At 47.6% G+C, this 19,226-nt stretch overlaps 2 protein-coding genes across 5 annotated transcripts in view; both read right to left on the bottom strand.

The window, feature by feature from the left end:
- The window catches only part of WWC1 (WW and C2 domain containing 1), a 151,244-nt gene that overhangs the window by 118,449 nt on the left and 13,569 nt on the right, over positions 1-19,226 (bottom strand). The window contains exon 1 of one of the 4 annotated variants that reach the window (XM_007171388.2): positions 1,085-1,103. The exons of the other annotated variants lie outside the window; for them this stretch is intronic. The gene's annotated coding sequence lies outside the window, so the exon portion shown is untranslated. Of the gene's footprint in view, positions 1-1,084; positions 1,104-19,226 lie in introns of those variants that run through there. 4 annotated transcript variants of the gene reach the window in all.
- Positions 5,342-5,617, bottom strand: LOC114236397 (mitochondrial import receptor subunit TOM7 homolog). The gene has a single exon (XM_057541179.1). The coding sequence runs from the start codon at positions 5,610-5,612 to the stop codon at positions 5,445-5,447; it is 168 nt and encodes a 55-aa protein (XP_057397162.1). The 5' UTR covers positions 5,613-5,617; the 3' UTR covers positions 5,342-5,444.

Raw genomic sequence — 19,226 nt, 5'->3', positions numbered from 1 at the left:
CAGCCGCTGCCTGCCAAACCCTCACTGCATCCTTCCCGCCGAGCTCTGTCCCCTTCCCTCCACTACCAGCCCCAACTCCTTCTAGAGGAACAGAGGAAAGAGAAAGGCAAAAGGGGCCTCAGGGAGCGAGTACACGTAGAGGTGGAGGGAGGTCTCAGCTTCATTAACCCCAGGATCACCTCCCACTAAGCCATCCCCCTCCAGAACATTCCATAGATGCAGCGGGGGGGGGGGGGGGGGGGCTCTGCAGGGGTGGGGCTAACGATAGTGATTACTGAATGCAGGGGCAAGCATCCACAGTCACAAGAGATCCTCACCATTCTGAAAGTGCTGGCTGCTCTCCATTTCATTGACAGGAAAACTGAGTCTAGGAGAAGGTGAATGCCTTTGCCCAAGTTACACATGGCATACGTGGCCTCCCTCCACACAGTGTCCCAGGTTTTTCAAGGGTCTCTTCCGAGGGGGTGTATCTTAGGCAGCAAATTGAAGTCTTTTTCCTGGAGAGTGTGGGTCCCAGGCCAATTCCCCAGACCCTCCTATTCAGTGTATTATGCCCCTGGGTGTGGTGAGGGGGGACCCAGCCGGGGAAGCAGGGAAATGGACGCTTCTTTTAATAACTGTTAGAAGAATTTACATTTTAACCAAACCCACAGTTATTAATGAATACTGCTTTGTATCATTTCACTTTCCCCTTTATCTTTCTACCCTTTTAATTACTGTTTTGCCCTGTTGCTCCCATGTTCATTCACTGACTTCCCCAACAGGGGTTTCTGCCTGCAAGTCGGAATTTTCCTAAACTCCCTTTCTTTCCAGGGGGCCACGGGCACGAGGTCCAGGAATTCGCACAACCTGGTAAAAAAGCTCTGTCTCCAAATTCCAGTTCATTAGCATGGCTCGTTAATTATGAACGCTCCCCTTCCAGCCACCCGCCTCCCCCAAACACCCCAAACAGCAGATTAAGTTTTAACTTTTGCTGGCAGGACACCTGCTTCTGAAATTCCTCCCTCCCTCCCCTCCCCACCCCCAGCCCAACCTCCTAAGATTTACAACACAAAAGCAAACATTTACACTGGTTAAGATTTACCAAAAGGAAGTGTGGCCTGGAATGCTTCGTTTGAAGTCCTGTCTCAAAAGAAGAAGGAGCCCTTTTTAAACATATAAAATAAGAGACCTCAAAGCCTTCTCAGTGGTGTCCGACAGGCACTCGGCATAACCAGGCCTTCTCAGTTTTTCACTTGGGCCTTGACGTCAGCGCACGATAAATCCTAAGCAGAACTCGGAACTATGGCTGTCTCCACTCCAGGGTAAACGGAGTTATCAATCAGTAATGCAATCAAGTGGCTTCCTGGAAACTCAAGGGTAGAACTTTGCAGGCGGGAAAGAGGCTGAGGTCCACCTGCTCTCTCCAGACAAAGCTGATGTTCTCAGTGAGGCACGTCTAGTTTACTGGAGGTGGGAGAGGGGTGAGGGCACAGCCAGCGCAGGGTGGATGCTGGCTGAGCAGGTGAAGTACCAAACACCACGGCAAACAGAGTCACCAGAAACTGAGGTCATGCAGATACTCTGGGGGAAAAGGAAGTGAGGAAATTCCCCGTACCTACCCCATGATCGCTGGTGTAGGCCAATGGAAATGCTCTAACAAGAAAAGTAAGGAGGCTGTACTTGTCTGACCTTTGCATTCAACCAGAACCTTCTATTCCTTTAGTGAGAGCACCTAAGGTGCAGTCAACCAAGAATCTTGACCACGTGGGGCAAGTCCCAGGCGATGGCTGTACACACCGCCGAGCAAAGGAAGAGCTGATAAAGCAAGAACTCACCAGGAAACAGCAGCATTAGTAACCCGACTCTGTCCTAGGCACCTGCTGGCAGCTTTGCCTGACTGCTCACTAGTCCTCAACACTGCCTGGTGAGGAAAGGGTTCTTCTCCACGCCTTGCAGAGAGATGAAAGCACTGAGGCCGGCTAACCTGGCCAAGCCTGCAAATGATGCTCCAAAGCCCATGCTCTTTGCACGGTACTACAGGGCTCCAACTGGAAGGTGTTTATTAAAAGCAGCCTGCATGATACGCCAGAACCACTGGACCTGTACTCTTAAATTGTGGGAGGCCCAGCTCAGCTTTTTTTAGCTGGGTGACCTCGAGCAAGTCCCTCACCACCCCATGGGCATTTCTGATTTCTCCTCTGTCCTCGACCGCAGCATTTCAGCAAGCTGCCCATTGGAGGAAGGAGTCTGCATGCACCCACTTGCTCCAACTTCCTCATCGATCCAGCTGAGCATTCAGAATTTTACCAGCATGAATGCAACCTATTTTGGTAAGGCTTTTTCCTCGTTCCTGGGTCCCCTATAAAGGGAGAAGCATGTCCCTTCCAACATGAGCTTATATTCCCTTTATATATCCTTCTAGAGTTGGAAAAGCAGCCAACTGAATGCTCCACTCTGCTATTTTACACTCAGGCTTTCCCTAAGTAGACATCTACAAGCACTGGCCTTTCATGGTTCTTCAGTCAAACTCAGTCCCCACAAAACCTCATCTTTCCTTGGCAAGAGAGCATATCCAGAGCCCCTGAGCATTTATTCTTGCTGCCTCCGGCTTTCCAGGATCTCATAAAGCCACAGCCTTGCTCAGAGGAACAGCTTGGTTCTGATTCTTGGTTCTGAATCTGATCCAAGGGCCAAAATTACAAACTCATTTCTCAGCAGTTCTAAAGCTCAATTTCTCAGCTTGTCAACTGGGGATGAAACAATTGACCTCACGAGGTTATCACTCTAGAGCTAATGAGACCCCAGGTAAAACTCTTTTCATCATAAACATTACAGCACTTCTTATGTGCTGGGCCCTTTAACACACTATTTCAATGAGTCAATATCAGACATGCACCTCGGAAACAAATACAAAAATACAGGCCCCAGGGTGAACAAATGGGCCAATCAATAAATGAGGGAAATGGAGGGAAAGAGAGGGAAGCAGCCTAGGAAGGCCAGTGGGGCCCTGAGTCATGCTAAGAAGTTTTGGGGTTTTCTATGGGCCTTGGAGAACCATGAGAAGTTTCTGAGAAGGGGAGCAATTTGCTCTGGAAGGCCCTGTGGAAGAAACTTCCAGAAGTAGTTGCAACATGAGTTGCTGGAAAATGATCTTGGAGTCTGGCCACCCTGTTACAATAGCCGAAGCAAGAAATGACATCTTAACTGTGACCATGGGGGCCACGAAGGGCAAAGGATTGGCGGAAGGGTGGGATGGACTTTAAAGCCCCCAACTACCGAAAGGTTTCGACAGCTCTGTCCCATCAAACACGCAGATCTGCAGGGATAAACTCTCCCAGGTGCTTATTTTCTAGGTCTCCTGTGTGAAATAAGGCTGCCCGTGTCCTGAACCACTAACTTCTATCCCTGCCTTTACCTCATTACCTTAACACAAAGCAAAATTAAACAACAAAAAAATCACTGCTGTCCGCTTGTGTTCAGAGCAGCATTATTCACAAGAGCCAAAAGGTGGAAGCAACCCCAGTGTCCATCAATAGATGAATGGATAAGAAACATGTGGTGGGCTTCCCTGGTGGCGCAGTGGTTAAGAATCCGTCTGCCAATGCAGGGAACACGGGTTCGAGCCCTGGTCCGGGAAGATCCCACATACGTGCCGCGGAGCAACTAAGCCCATGCGCCACAACTACTGAGCCTATGCTCTAGAGCCCATGAGCCACAACTACTGAGCCCACGTGCCACAACTACTGAAGCCCACGCACCTAGAGCCCGTGCTCCGCAACAAGAGAAGTCACCACAATGAGAAGCCCGCACACCGCAACGTAGAGTAGCCCCCACTCGCCGCAACTAGAAAGACCGCACACAGCAACAAAGACTGAACACAGACAAAAAAAGAAACATGTGGTGTGTACATACAATGGAATATCACTCAGCCTTAAAAAAGGAAATTCTGACACATGCTACAGCATGGATGGGTCTGGAGGACATTATGCTGAGTGAATCAGCCAGTCCCCAAAACACAAATACCGCATGATTCCACTTACATGGAATACACAGTGTAGTCAAATCATACAGACAGAAAGTCGAATGGTGGTTGCCAGGGGCTAGAATGAGGAGCTAGCTCTTCAATGAGTACAGAGAGTCACTTGTGCAAGATGGAGAGGATTCTGGAGATGGATGGTAAGGTGGTGATGGTTGCATGACAACGTGAAGGTATTTAATGCCACTGAACTGTACACTGAAAAATGCTTAAGACTGTAATTTTTATGTTATGTGTATTTTGCCACAATTTTTTTAACAGTTTGAAAAGGAGAAAGAAAGGAGAGGGAAAGGAGAGGGAAAGGAGAGGGAAGGGAAGGGAAAGGAAGGGAAGGGAAGGGAAGGGAAGGGAAGGGAAGGGAAGGGAAGGGAAGGGAAGGGAAGGGAAGGGGAAAGAAATCATTGCTGGATTCTCAGCAAATGGGACTGAAAATAATGCAATTCTTTGTCATCTAGGCACACCCTATCTGGAAACCACCTCCTTTTCCCCTTCCAGGCAACATTTCATTACTGCTTAAAAATTCCCCTAACCCCTTCCCCTGCCCCACCTGGGGCTGACTCAGCCCCTTTCAGTATCTGAAAGGCAGGAGCCAGCCTGAAGGTAGTAGACGCTGCCACCTTATCCTGTGTCCTCGGACACCTGGAGTTCCCCAGGACCAACCCTGACCCCATCCATCACTCTAGGACCCCAGTCCTCTCCAACCTCAGGTGCACAGGCCCTAGTCCTGGCTGGCATCCCACGTGAGGTTGGCAGGTTCCAGAAAACACTTTAGGGCAAGAAGAGGTGGAGTAGCCTGTGGGAACTCTCTGCATGGGCCCCTGTGGGAGAGCCCAGGGCCTGCCTTCTCAGAGGCACGGGAAGGACACAAATGCGGAACACAGAACGAAGCTACGGAGTCGGCTTGCTTCTGCCCCTACTGCTGTCCTCCTCACTGACTCAGCGGAGACGGGCCAGGAATGAGGAAATGTCTCCATCAGCCCTTCCCCTTGCGAAGAGTGGATCCAGTCACTTACTTATTCATGTATTTTGAACTCAGCTATTACGTGTGTACATATTTAGGGTTATTATGGTTTTTTTGATGAATTGGCCTATTATTATATTAATTGGCCAGTTTTCTTTTTTTTTTTTCTTTTTTTCTTTTTTTTGCCAGTTTTCTTTTGATTAGTATCTGTATGCTATACCTTTCCCATCCTTTGACTTTTTTTTTTTTTTTTAACATTGTTAAAAACATTTATTTTTAGTACGGTCTACCGTAAATAAGTCAGTAGAGGTTCCACTCTGCCACAGACACATCTGAGAAGAGCCTGTGTCATCCAACTGGTGAACATCTAAACGATGTCGCATCTCTTATCCCAGCCGGAGTGCACACCTTCCATGTTGTTCCTCTGCATTGACTGCTTCCAAAACCAGATGAGCAAATAGTCCTTTATCCCCAAAGTAAGCTCAAAACAGTTGGTTCAGGCATTCCAGGGTCTGCACCCCTCTTCAATCCCAGGTAAATCACGAGAGGAATAAAGCCCCAGCGGATGGCAAACTGGCCTCCCTTGAAAAGCTGCTGCAGCCTCTGCTTGGCCTCTTTGCTCAGCTTTACCATGGCGATGGCCCAGGTGACACACTTAAGACCCCCCTCTTTTTACCTTTAACCTACCTGTGTATTCACATCAAAGTGAGTCTACTGTAGGCAGCTGGTACACTGGAGTTTTGCTTTTTCCCCCCAACCTGACAATATCTGCCTTTTAATTGGCGTGTTTAGTCTGTTTACTTTTAATGAATTATTAATGTAGCTAGATTGAAGTCTACTAATTTACTAGTTGTTTTCTGGTTGTCTCATCTGTTTCTCGATTCTCTTTTCCTCCTTTCAAAAAATTTCAATGAAAGTAACACTATCATTATGTTTGCTTTAAACAGTCAATTATCTTTTAAAGAAATTAAGAAAAAAGTTTTAAGTCTTTTATATTTCTGGTGCTCTTAATTTCTCATGTAGATCCACATTTCCACCTGAGAGCATTTTCTTTCCCCCCAAAGAATTTCTTTTGACATTTCTTATTGTGTAAGTCTGCTGGTGAGCATTTCTCTCGGCCTTTGTAACTGAAAATAGAGCTTTTGATTTTACCCTCATTTTTTAAGGATACTTTTGTTGATATAGAATTGCAGACTGTTTTTTCTGCCTTTCAGCACCTCAGAGATATTATTCAATTATTTTTTGGCTTGCATCGTTTCTGATAAGTTAGCAATGGTTCTTATTGTTCTACAGGCAGCATGTCTTTATCCTCTGGGAGATTTTAAGATTTTCCTCTTTCTCTTTAGTTTTCAGCAAGGTAACTATGATGTATCTACGTGTGATTTTCCACATGATTATCGTGCTTAGGGTTTGTTGAGCTTCTTGGACCTGTGGGTCAATATTTTTCACCAACTTTGGAACTTTTCAGCCATTACCTCTTCAAATATATTTTCTTTCTCAATCTCTCCCTCTCTCTCCTTTCCTTTTGGGAATCCAAATGTACCTTTGTTAGATTGATTAACAACATCCCACAGATCACTGAGCTTCTGACCATTTTTTTCCAACTTTTTTTTTTTTCCTTTCTGTGCTTCAGTTTGGATAGTTTCTACTGCTCTGACTTCACGTTCAATGATCTTTCTTCCTGCATCATCTGAACTACTGTTAGATCCATCTAGGGAAGTCTTCATCTCAGATACTGTAGTTTTCATCTAGAATTTTTATTTGGTTCCATTTCCCTACTGATTTCTTTTCCTTAAAAATCCTTAAACATATCTATAATAAATATTAGTTCATTTTCTGCTAATTCCAACATCTCTGCCATCCCTGGGTCTGTTTCTACTGTATTTCTTCCTAAGTCTAGTACCTTTTCTATCGTATGCTAGATACTCTGAACGCTAAGCTGTCGAGAATCTGAATTTTATATTCCTTCTTTGAAGAATGTTAAGTTTTGTTCTGATGGGCAGTTCATTATTGGCAGATCAGCTTAATTCTCCTGAGGCTCTTTAAGGTTGGTTGAGCCATGAGGTGAGTTTAATGATGGAAATCACATGCTAAGAATGGTGGACCAGAAAAGCACAAGGAACCTGGGTCCCTTGAGCCATCACCCTGGCCCTAACTGGCCTGCCTCTTGATTTTTTTTTTTTTTTAATGTGCTAAATAAGTTATACCTTGAAGTTAAGCCATTGTTATTTTTGACTTGGACAACCAGCCGCTAAACACTATTTCTGTTATAATTCCTAAGCATCTACTAAGTAGCAGGCCCTGTGCTAGGTGTTGGGGATAAAGCAATTTATCGGTTAGATGTGGTTCCTGGCATTTTAGAGCTTAGAGCCTTGAGCAGGAGATGGCAAATTATAGCCCATAGGCCAAACTCACTCACTGCTTGTTTCACTGGGACAAAGCCATGCCTATTTGTATACATATTATCTATGGCTGCTTTCATGCTATAGAGTTGAATAGTTAAGACAGAGAGGGTATGGTCCACTCGTCCTTTACAGAAAAAAGTTCCTGATCCCTGTTTAGGGCAGCAATCCTCACTCAAATTTTTGGTCTTGGGACACCTTCACACTCTTAAAACATGAGGACCCCAAGAGTTGTTGTTCATATGGGTGTTTTTTTTTTTTTTTTGGCTGCACTGGGTCTTCATTGCTGCACACGGGCTTTCTCTAGTTGTGGCACGTGGGCCCTAGAGTGCACAGGCTTCAGTAATTGTGGCGCACGGGCTTAGTTGCTCCGTGGCATGTGGGATCTTCCCGGGCCAGGGATCGAACCCGTGTCCGCTGCATTGGCAGGCGGATTCTTAACCACTGCGCCGCCAGGGAAGTCCACATGTGGGTTTTGTTGATCAACATTTATCATATTAGAAATGAAAACAGAAAAATTTTAAATATTTATTAATTCCTTTGAAAATAAAAATAATAAACCAATCACATGTTAACATAAATCACATCCTTATAATTAATTATATTTCCCCCACAAATTAGTGAGAAGAGTGGCATTATTTTACATTTTTGCAAATCTCTTTAATGAATGGCTTAAAAGAAGACAGCTGAGTCCTAAGAGCAGTTTTTGCAGCAGTCTGTTGCAAAACTGCATGTCACGTAGCCTCTGGGAAACTCCACAGTCCTCCCATGATAGGTAGAAAGTTAAAAAGGCAGATAATTTCTTAGTATTATTATGAAGTTTGAGTTTGCAGACCTTCTGAGAGAATCTCAGGGGCCTCCAGGGAACACGCTTTGAGAATGGCTAGTCTAGAAGACTCCTCGGCTGACATTAAACAGAAGAAAACATGAGGTCTTAACTAATAACCATTGAACAACTGATTTAAAGAGAAAGAATATTGCTCTGTGAGGGAATATAAACACTGCACCTGGCCCCATTCAGGGAGCAGGGCGATGATCCCTTGAGGAACTGATGTTGAAAGCTGGGCCCTGAGAAGGAGTTAACCAGGTAAAGGCAGGCGAGGGGGAAGCCGCCCTCTCTACCCCGCCACCGCTTCCTCCAGTATGTTTGCTAAGGAAACTGGGTTAGGCTTTAGAGAAGGATCAGAGATGAGGATTACTTTCCCATGACTCTTTCCCTTGGGCTGAGTGACCAAGTCAGAGATCTGCCCTGGGAAGGACCCAGGGTCCTTCTGACACTCCTGGAATTTCCCCTGGAATTAGGGACAGGGGAACCCTAATCTCTCTCACAGGAGACTAATGACCTACAGATGGGGCACAACAGGGAGGCCCAAATGCCGAGATGCAGAGGATACAGGCCTGAGGACAGTCCTCCAGGCCGTCAGGATGCAGAGTCCCATGGTGACACATGTAGCAACACAAACCCTTAGCTAAATGCCTTACTCCAAGGCAATTAGGAGCCATTCCTCATCCAGATGGTTATTTGCTCTAATAGTTATTGGTTGAAGGAACCAGAGAAACTACCTTTGTACTAGATTCCCAGTCCCATTTCCTGGCTGCCAGCTCTACACAAACTTACTCTCGAAACCAGATGCTGCCGAGTTTCAGGATGGATTTCAGAGGCTGCCACTGCTCGTTTTTTTTTTCTTTTTTAATAAATTTACTTATTTATTTACTTATGGCTGCGTTAGGTCTTTGTTGCTGCACACGGGCTTTCTCTAGTTGCGGCGAGTGGGGGCTACTCTTCGTTGCGGTGCGCGAGCTTCTCGTTGAGGTGGCTTCTCTTGCTGCGGAGCACGGGCTCTAGAGCACACGGGCTTCAGTAGTTGTGCCACTGCTCTTTTTCCTCCTGACATGCCCAACCTGGGGGTCTGAAAACCTACTGGGTTCAAGCCACCATCTCACCTCAAATTCCCCAGGCTGTTACCCCACTTGAAAAAGACTAGGCAGAGAGGAAAACCATCCCTGGAGGATGGAAGGCAGCAGATTCTACTCTGAGAGTAATGAAGCCCAGCACTCATCAAACACATATAGCAAGTCTCACACTTTTCCATGAGATTTATCTGTATTAGATCACTGAATCCTCCCAGTAGCCCTATGAGGCAGTTTACTTATTACCCCATTTTACAGGTGAGAAGTTGAAGCACAGAGAGATCTTGCAACTGACCCACAGCTACAGTCAGCAAGGAGTGAGGCCAGCACTAAACCCAGGCAGCACGGCTTCTCAGATTCAGCGCCTTGAACCTTACATTTTAATGCCTTTAACTTTGAAATGATAGGAGAAGTTCGTTTTTTTAAAAGTATCTGTAGAGATGCTCAACATCACTAATCATCAGGGAAGTGCAAATCAAAACCACGAGATACCATGTCACACCCATTAGGATGGCTACTATGAAAAAAAAACAAAAACAGACAATACTAAGTGTGCTGGTGAAGGTGTGGAGACATTGGAACCCTTGTGCACTGCCGGTGGGAATGGCAAATGGTGCAGCCACTGTGGAAAACGGCGTAGCAGTCCCTCAAAAAATTAAAAATAGAACTACCATATGATCCAGCAATTCCACTTCTGGGTGCGTACACAAAGGATGTAAAGGCAGGGGCACGAACAGATAGCTTTACACCCATGTTTACAGTGGCATTATTCATGATAATCAAAAGGTGAAAGTGTGTCTGTGAATAAACGAATGGATAAACAAAACATGGTGTAAACATACAATAGAATAGTACTCAGCCTGAAAAAGGAAGGAAATCCTGACACACGCTGCAGCGTGGATGGACCTGGAGGACATTACGCTGAGTGAAAAAAGCCGGTCACAAAAGGACAAATCCTGTATGACTCCACTCATATGAGGTACCTAGAACAGTGAAATTCGTACAGGAAGAAAGCAGAGTGGTGGTTGCCAGGAGATGGGGGAGGGGGAATGGGGAGTGAGTGTTTAACCGGGATAGAGTTTAAGTTTTGCAAGATGAAAAGAGAACTGGAGACAGATGGTGGGGATGGCTGCACAGCAATAGGAATGTACTTAATGCCTCTGAACTGTACACTTAAAAATGGTTAAAATGATACCTTGTATGTTATGTATATTTTACCCATTAAGAATAAATTTTTTAAAAAGTAAACTAAAACAAGTCTCTACATAATAAACCTCAGAATGTTGATTATTATAATTACAGTAGGGGCTTCCCTGGTGGCACAGTAGGTAAGAATCCGCCTGCCAATGCAGGGGACACAGGTTCGAGCCCTGGTCTGGGAAGATCCCACATGCTGCAGAGCAACTAGGCCCGTGAGCCACAATTACTGAGCCTGCGCTCTAGAGCCCGCAAGCCCCAACTACTGAAGCCCATCCACCTAGAGCCTGTACTCCGCAACAAGAGAAGCCACCGCAATGAGAAGCCTGCACACCACAATGAAGAGTAGCCCCCGCTCGCCACAACTAGAGAAAGCCCGTGTGCAGCAACGAAGACCCAATGCAGCCAAAAAATAAATAAATAATAAATTTAAAAAAAAAATATATATATATATATATATAATTAGAGTAGGCATTATCCTGAATAACAGTCTAATTATTTTAAAAACTGGGGCTGACTACATTTCTGAACTTCTGGATCTGAGAGAACAGATTAAGTGCTGTGGCCTTTCCTTGGTCCGCATGCCAAGCTAAAGAGGTGATTAGCAGGTTTAAACTACTGATTGCTAATCAGAAAGTTTAAAAAAAAAAATCATTCTTTGTCAAAGAGAACAGGAACAAGGGGCCAATAAGCCCAGGGGTTATACAGTAAAAGCTGGATTATGCAGCGTAACCAGGCCCTTCCATCTTTTCATTGCTGCGTTCTTGCCTGTGAACACGTTCTCCCAAAGCCTGGATTTTCATGACGTCATCGGGCTATTGCATTGCACTGATAACACATCATTCAACGTGGCGTGGCCCCTCACAAAGGCGGGCGGCACCCCTGAATGCAAACGAGGACACTCTGGATCATGAACAATTAGATCTAAACTGTTCCCGTACACTTGCCTCTCCCTCCCCACACAATCCTGCTTCTCTCTCTCCAGTGAGCGAGGGTACCAGGAAGACGGGCGAACAGGACTCTTTCTGAAAAGGCCTCTGTGCTCACCTTTCCAAATAGCTGTCGATCCTAGGAGGGCAGGAGGCAAAGAGGGAAATAGGAGAGGAGGTCCCGGGTGGGGAGGGGGGTAGGTGCCTGGGTTCAGTGCCTGGGAACTGACAGGGAGCACGTACCCCGTGGGTCATCACAACCTGCCTGCTGGCCCCCCAACCACGGGGCCATATCTCTCGTCCTCACCGCCCGACAGAGCAGGGTCTGTGGGATCTGGCTGCCTGCAGACTCTAGGAAGGAGGCAGGATTCCAGCCACGGCTCCCTGGAGAGCTCGAGAGCTTAACTAATTCTCTAATCAGGACACGTGGACAAAACGCTCTGAGAAATGGTGGAGAAATGGTTCGCGGCGATGTTATATCAACAAGCACCAATGACCTCTAGGAGACAAGGATGTGGCACTGACAAGCACCCCGGGGCCGTGGAGTCACAGAGCCCGCAGTAAAACCCAAGCCGCTCGCCAACTTGCTGTGTGACCTTGATAAATTCTCTAGCCTCTCTGGGCCTCAGCTGCCTCCTCTGGAATGCACAAGTGAAACGGTAAATGCATGTAAAATTCCTCAGTAAATGACAGCTGTCACAACCTCCAGCTTTGGGGAGGGGGGTGCTGCAGCACTGAACAAGATTTTTGAACGTTACCATTTTCTGAATGTGAAATTTTGACCAAATGATAACGCCGTACTGTCTTCCTCCTGGAAGGGAAGGAGGAAGGGTAATTTGGGGAGATGAGAAGAGAAAGAGAGTGGATTCAGAAATGACATCCTTATGAAAAAAATCACGAAAGAAACTCAGTAATCACCTTAAAACCTTATAATCCCTGACGCCCTCATGGAATTTCAGCAAATGTCTGAAGGATTCTGACAGAGCCCACATTTAACACTGGCTGCTCCCTTCTCACCAGCTCAATGCGAGAAGCATTTATTTGCTGAGGGCCTACTGTGCCCCGGAGCCCTCAGCTGCTCTGCCCTGCCACCTACAATTCAGCCAATCCTCTTTCTCTTCAAAGAACCCAGGAAGCTTCCGACCCTACTTCGGACTGAGAGCAGGTGCCCTCACTCTGACTTCATGCGTTAAGAGGTCAGTCTGTCTCCGGGGCTAAGGTCCCCTGTGGTCACAGCAGTCTGGGCTGACCCTAGAGTCTCAACAGGCCAGGCCTTTCCAAAGTCACCTTGTCCCACGACCCCCGCCCCATATACACAGAGAAGCAAGCAAGATCAGAGGAGGCACCCTGGACTGGTAAAGCAGGTTTCGGGGTGCTCAAGTTGTTAAGATTAAGGAAATACATTTTGTTTTTCAGAGCGAGATGATGGGCAGCATTCTCCAGCTCACAGGCACCTGGCTCTCCCTTCACCAACACGATTAAGGCAGCCTGTCCGGGGCTTCTCCTATTTTTGCCTGATTTCTGCTGGGCCAACGTTTACCAGTTTGGCAAATGGCAATTCGGAGCCTCACACAGAAAACAGTGGCAGCAATCTCTGAGAAACGCTGGGGGAAAGGACTCTTGGGAGTTTCATGGTCCGATAGCTCTATTCTTTGACTCCTCCTGCCTGACAAGGGGAGGGGGTGTTGAACATTCTAGAGGCCCTGAGTTTGTCGTCAGGCTTGGGGCTGGCGAACCATCCTTGAGCCTTTTTTTCTGCTGGAGTTTTTCCAAAATGTAGATAGAGAGCTAGGCTTCCACTGCAGATGCCTCAGCCCCAAACAGGTGGGCTGTGCCCCAGGCCAGCCAGAGCCCTGGGCTCTCCTTGGGTCCAATACTTGCCCTCTGGCTCCAAAACTTGACCTAGGAGTTCAGAATGACCGAGAGAAGAATTGGAAGGTGGCAGCTTCCTACTGGGAAGCATCTACTTTTCACCCTCTACTCTGCAGCTTCACCATTACCTCTCAGCTGCCCTCGCTCATATTCATTTATTAGTTCTAATTAGGCGCAAAACTTTGTGCTGGGCCTGGCGAGGCTCGACAGGATGCGTTACCATTCAGTGGAGAACACAGACTGGAAAAAAATGACGACGATGTGGCAGAGCTGTGTTAGGAGGGTGCACAGTGGGCCCCCTACATGAGCTGGGACAAAGACAGCTAGGCAGGCTCCTGGGAAGAGGTGGCCCTTTAAGTGGGTGTAGCAGCACAGGGAGGGAGTACCAGCAGGCAGGGCAAGGATCCGGTTTAGGCAAAGGAAAGAAAGTGCCTTGTGGGTAGGCGGAGGAGAGGTTTTTAAGTTTTAAGGTGTATTAGAATCGGCTGGGGGGCAGGTTAAAAATGCAGATTCTGGGAAGCCCCACTGAGATTCTGATTCAGTAGTTTTCAGGTATGGCCCCAGGAATCTGTGTTTTACAAGCTCCATGGGGGAGTAAGGCAGGAGGTAGGCGGATCACACTCTGAGAAACCCTGCTTTGAAGGAGTGGGGGAAAGAAAAAAGCCATTTGTGGCTTTGATGCGATATTGATTTTCCTGGAATGTTCCCAAAGGGACTTTGGACGGCTCACTAATGACTCGTTCTTCAGTCATTGTACATAGACACACATACAACATCCAGCAAACTGGAAATGAATGCAGGGAGGGTGTCGGGAGCCTCGCTCACACAGTCGGGCTGTCACCGTGTTCCCGGGATGACGCTGGGTGTTATCTCGGGAACGTGTGGGGGGGGGGGGGGCAAGGTCCACGCTTATGCGGGAACGCTGTTCTCAGGTGAACCGGGGCCAGGGAGCAGTGATGGGAAAGCCCTCTGGCATCCAGCCACACCTCCCCACGGCCCTCATGCCAGGAAGGCGAGGCGGTCCACAGGGCCTCATACACACTTTCCCTCCAGCCTGCAGCTGGCTGTCTGCCCCTCCCGCCCCCGGTCCCCCACCAGGAGCCTGCCCTCTCCTGCCCCAGTGCCACCCCACTCAGGCTGCCCCTGGCTGGGTCCGGGGTCAAGCATGGGGGTCCTGGCTCAGCCGGTCCCAGCCTTGGCCACAGGCACTGTTTCTGTTAGTCCCCTCATGGCGGTACTTCTGCCCTGTTCAAAGCTAGTTCCAGGGAGCCTGCCATTTATTTTGCTGGCTCAAGCCTCTGCCTGGGAAGCTTACTGGGGACCCCAGATCTCCTTGTCTTGCTCTTGCCACTGTTCTCTAAGGGCTGGAATCCTGCCTCTGTGATCTCTGCCAGGTGCCCGCCGGGCCACCTCCTCATTCTGTGTTGCAGTTGAGAGACACTGCCCCTGCCACCAAGGGTTCCCATCTTCTGACTGCCCCGTGCACCCCGGAGACCACGTCCTGCCACCGTGGTGGACTTCCACACCACCTGCATCCACTCTGACCTCTGGCATTTGACCCCGCTGGTGGGCATGCTGCAGGCTCAGAACCCTGTCTTTTCTCAGCAGGTGTGACCCCCCCCCACCTTGCAACTGAGCCCTCCCCCACTCCCATCCCCGATCCGGCTTCAATCCCTTATTCCATGTGGGGCTGTGGGAACAGGCTGAGAAGCTCCTTCCCCTTGGTAGTGTTTATACCTGGTTGTAAGAATCCACTGCTTACTGATATTATCTGATATCTATATCGGAGCTGGTTAGAGGCACAGTCAGCTACAGAACAAAAAAACAAAACAGCGCTACGCAGATATAAGTAGTTTTCGCTGGCCAGGGCTACTCAAACATTAACCTGCAAGGACCACTGGGGATCTTGTTAAAATGCAGTTTCTGATTCAGCGGGTCTGAGGTGGAGCCTGAGATTCTGCATTTCTAACAAGCTCCCAGGCAGTGCTGATGTGCTGGTCCACAGGCCCCACTTCCAGCAGCGAGAGTCAGGGTCACGGAAACGAATGGGAGCTTGCCGCAGGGGATGAGGCCAAAAGCAGGGCTCAGAATCGAGCATGTGCTCAGCGAGAGTAACCGTCAGGTCCCCTAACTGTCAGAGCATTCAGCAACAGTTGACTCTGGAAGTTCTGAGAAAGAACGACCTAGGGATGCCAGCTGCCCACGGCCTCTCCTGAGTGGAGAGCTGCCGTGGTTGGTACATGACCCCTGAGCTCTGTTGTGGTTTCTTGTACCAGGTGAATCCAGTTCAAGGCCAGCTCTGTCATCTTTCCAAATCAGCATCTCTCACAAGAATTTGAACTGGGGACACCGGGTTAGCCGTGGCTGCTGAGGCGAAGAGTTACGAGGTCGGCTGGGGCTGTGAAGGTCATATGGGTCACCTGCAAACTAATGTTGTGATGACGTCATGACTGTTAGCATTCTTAAGTACTTACTCTGAGTATTGCTCTCGGCTATGTGTCCTAAATAAGAGAATCCACCACGCTATAATTCTCACAATAACTCCTCAAAGTGAACAGCGGTCTAATAGCGTGAGCTCTGGAGCCAGAGAGCCTGAGTTTGAATCTTGGCTTTGCCCTTTCTAGCTGTGTGACCTTGGGCAAATTACTTAGCCTCTCTGTGCCTCCACTTCCTCATCTATAAATGAGGATAGTAACAGTAACTCCCTCAGAAAGTTAGTGTGACAGTTAATTGAGCTAATAAATATAAAACACTTAGAGCAGGGTTTGGCACCCAATAAAATCTTGGCTATTATTACCCTTCGTCTTATTTATATAGAGTGAGGAAACTGAGGCTCACAGAGATTAAGTAGCTTGCCCAGGGTCACACAGCAAGTTCAAGGCAGAACTAATTCATAACATGGTTTACGAATGTATGAACAAATTTTAGATTTGTTGTAGTCTGTGTGTAGGTTTCAGAAGTAGCAGAAACCATGACATGAGCGGGCCGACAGGAGGGGACAGAGGGACGTACGTGGAGACCGCTGTTCTTCACGGCCTCCAGCTGCAGCTCCCGCCATTCCGGCAGTGGGGGCCGCTATGCCCATCCTTAGATTCCTGTGAAATCTCTAGCCTCACAGCAGCCTCTCTTTTCTACAGCCATGTCATGTGGGCCTCTGTTGCTTTTGACTAGAACAGGCCTGGCTTAAAGTAGATACCCTCCAGCCAGAGTGACGCGGGAGATAACAGATGAGGGAAGGCCTCGTGGAGCAAGTGGTACCCCATGTGGCCGGTGAGGGAGGTGGGGCGTCAACGTACACAGATGGGCAAAGCTGTTGGTTTGAGACCCGGACTGGATTCCGTTTTAGATTTGTAGTGGTTTGCAGTGCTCGCCTGGACAGAGAAGTGATGTCCAGCCGGAAACTGGAAATAAGCACCTGAGGTTTCAGTGCAGAGCAGGTGGTCGAAGGCCTGGCAACACAGGCCACCACGAGGGAGGAGACTGCACAATGCCTTACTCTCCTGGATAAGAATGACCGCCAGGAAAGGAGGAGAGCTGGCAACACGGTTAGACACTACAGGGAGGTCAAGGAAGATGCCGCCGCAGGTCTCCTGGTGACACTCCTGGAACTTTGCTCAGAGAACGGGGATGGGAGGAGGAGGATGGAGGGTAAGGCAGGAATGGGGGGCGGGGTGTGGGGCGGTGGGTATGGAAACCCTCTTTGTCCCTCAGAGAAAGGGGCATGGGGTAGGACTGAAGGCTTACTCCTGGGGAGAGAGCACCTGAGCACACTCTAGAAACCCATGGATGCCTGAAGAAAGGAAGAGACGTTTTTGAGGTGAGGACCAATAAATAAGTAGGCCAGGTTGTGGAAGAGGCTGAAGGGATTCTAGTCCTGGTCGAGTCTCTAGAATGATTTGCACTTTGAAACAAGTCTATTCCTTGATCAGTACTTCTCAAACCTAGGATGGTATCAAAATCACTCAGTGGTTCTTTTTACAAAGGAGTCTGGGTTTCACATAATCCAGAAATTCTGATTATGTTGACCAAAGCCAGGCCTTCCTTGGAATCTGCATTTGAGTAACTCTCTTAGGAATTTCAGATGCATGTGGTTGAACAATCATGCTGCCTTGGGGGAAGAACAGAGCTCCTTGGCCAAAGTTAAGAAAAAAACACTGCCGGGACTTCCCTGTTGGCACAGTGGTTAAGAATCTGCCTGCCAATGCAGGGGACACGGGTTTGAGCCCTGGTACAGGAAGATTCAACATGCCACGGAGCAACTAAGCCCATGCGCCACAACTACTGAGCCTGCGCTCTAGAGCCCGCGAGCCACAACTACTGAGCCCGTGTGCCTACAGCCCATGCTCCACAACAAGAGAAGCCACCGCAATGAGAAGCCCGCGCACGGCAACGAAGAGTAGCCCCCGCTCGCCACAACTAGAGAAAGCCTGGGCGCGCAGCAACGAAGACCCAATGCAGCCAAAAATAAATAAATAAATATATTTTTTTAAAAAAAGAAAGAAAAAGCACTGCTTCCCAGTGTTCATAGCAGTGCTATTTACAATTGCCAAGGTATGGCAACCTAAGTATCCATCAACAGAGGAATGGATAAAGAAAATATGGTCTACATGTACAATGGAATACTACTCGGCCATAAAAAAGAATGAAATTTTGCCATTTGCAGCAACATGGATGGACTTGGAGGGCATTATGCTAAGTGAAGTATGTCAGACAGAGAAAGACAAATGCTGTATGATATCACTTATATGTGGAATCAAAAAAATACATCAAACCAGGGAATAAAACAGAAAGAAACAGACTCACAGACATAGAGAACAAACTACAGGTTACCAGTGGGGAGAGGGAAGGGGAAAGGCACAATATAGGGGTAGGGGATTAAAAAAAAAAAAAAAGGAGGGTTATTATGAGACTGTATGAAATCACGTGTGTGAAACTTCTGAAAATTGTGAAGCACTACAGAAGTTAAAGAATCTTTCATTCAAAAAAAAAAAAGCTAAAAAAAGGAAAATACACTACTTGTAGCCACTACAGTGAGTGCCAGGATCTCCTGACTTGAATTAAGAAAACCTGGTTGAAGAGGTAGACCAGCGATCACTATAGGTGGATCCTACTTAAAGGTAAAAGCAAACAGTTTTTTTTTTTAATGTTTTTGTTTTGTTTTTTTGTTGTTGTTTGGTTTTTTTATTATTATTTATTTATTTATTTTTGGCTGTGTTGGGTCTTCGTTTCTGTGCGAGGGCTTTCTCTAGTTGCGGCAAGCGGGGGCCACTCTTCATCGCGGTGCGCGGGCCTCTCACTGTCACGGCCTCTGTTGTTGCGGAGCACAGGCTCCAGTCGCGCAGGCTCAGTAGTTGTGGCTCACGGGCCTAGTTGCTCCGCGGCATGTGGGATCTTCCCAGACCAGGGCTCGAACCCATGTCCCCTGCATTGGCAGGCAGACTCTCAACCACTGCGCCACCAGGGAAGCCCCAAGCAAACAGTTTTTCTGACTACAGAACTTTTAAATTCTATAGCTGGATCTTTGGTGTCATTTACAAGACCTCTTATTTTCTAATACAGCATCCTCTTTATTTTCCTAATCTGTAAGTATTTTGTTCATGTTCGTATTATGTGTCCGTAAGCTCTATGAGGAATGATGTCTGTCTTTGGTCACTGCTGAACCCTCTTCTTCACACAGTTCCCACCAGGAACCAAACACACAAAAGGTAACGGCATTCTTCGCTTTCGATTCTACCCAACACGCAACAGAAGTGAAAGGTAATTTGTGCACGGCTAGAGCCACTTCAGATCTGAGATGACCCAATTGACTTCTAGTGAACCCAAACAAACATCCTGAAGGATGTGCTACTGGGCAAGCAAGAATGCTGCAGTCCAAGCCCACATGCCATTCAGACACCAAAGCGTCCGAAGGGAATTTGATTCCTGCTAAGTCTGTC

This window comes from Balaenoptera acutorostrata, chromosome 2 (genome assembly GCF_949987535.1).
Source record: "Balaenoptera acutorostrata chromosome 2, mBalAcu1.1, whole genome shotgun sequence".
In the NCBI taxonomy this organism is placed as follows: Eukaryota; Metazoa; Chordata; class Mammalia; order Artiodactyla; family Balaenopteridae; genus Balaenoptera; species Balaenoptera acutorostrata.
This window is presented reverse-complemented; position numbering and strand designations above follow the sequence as displayed.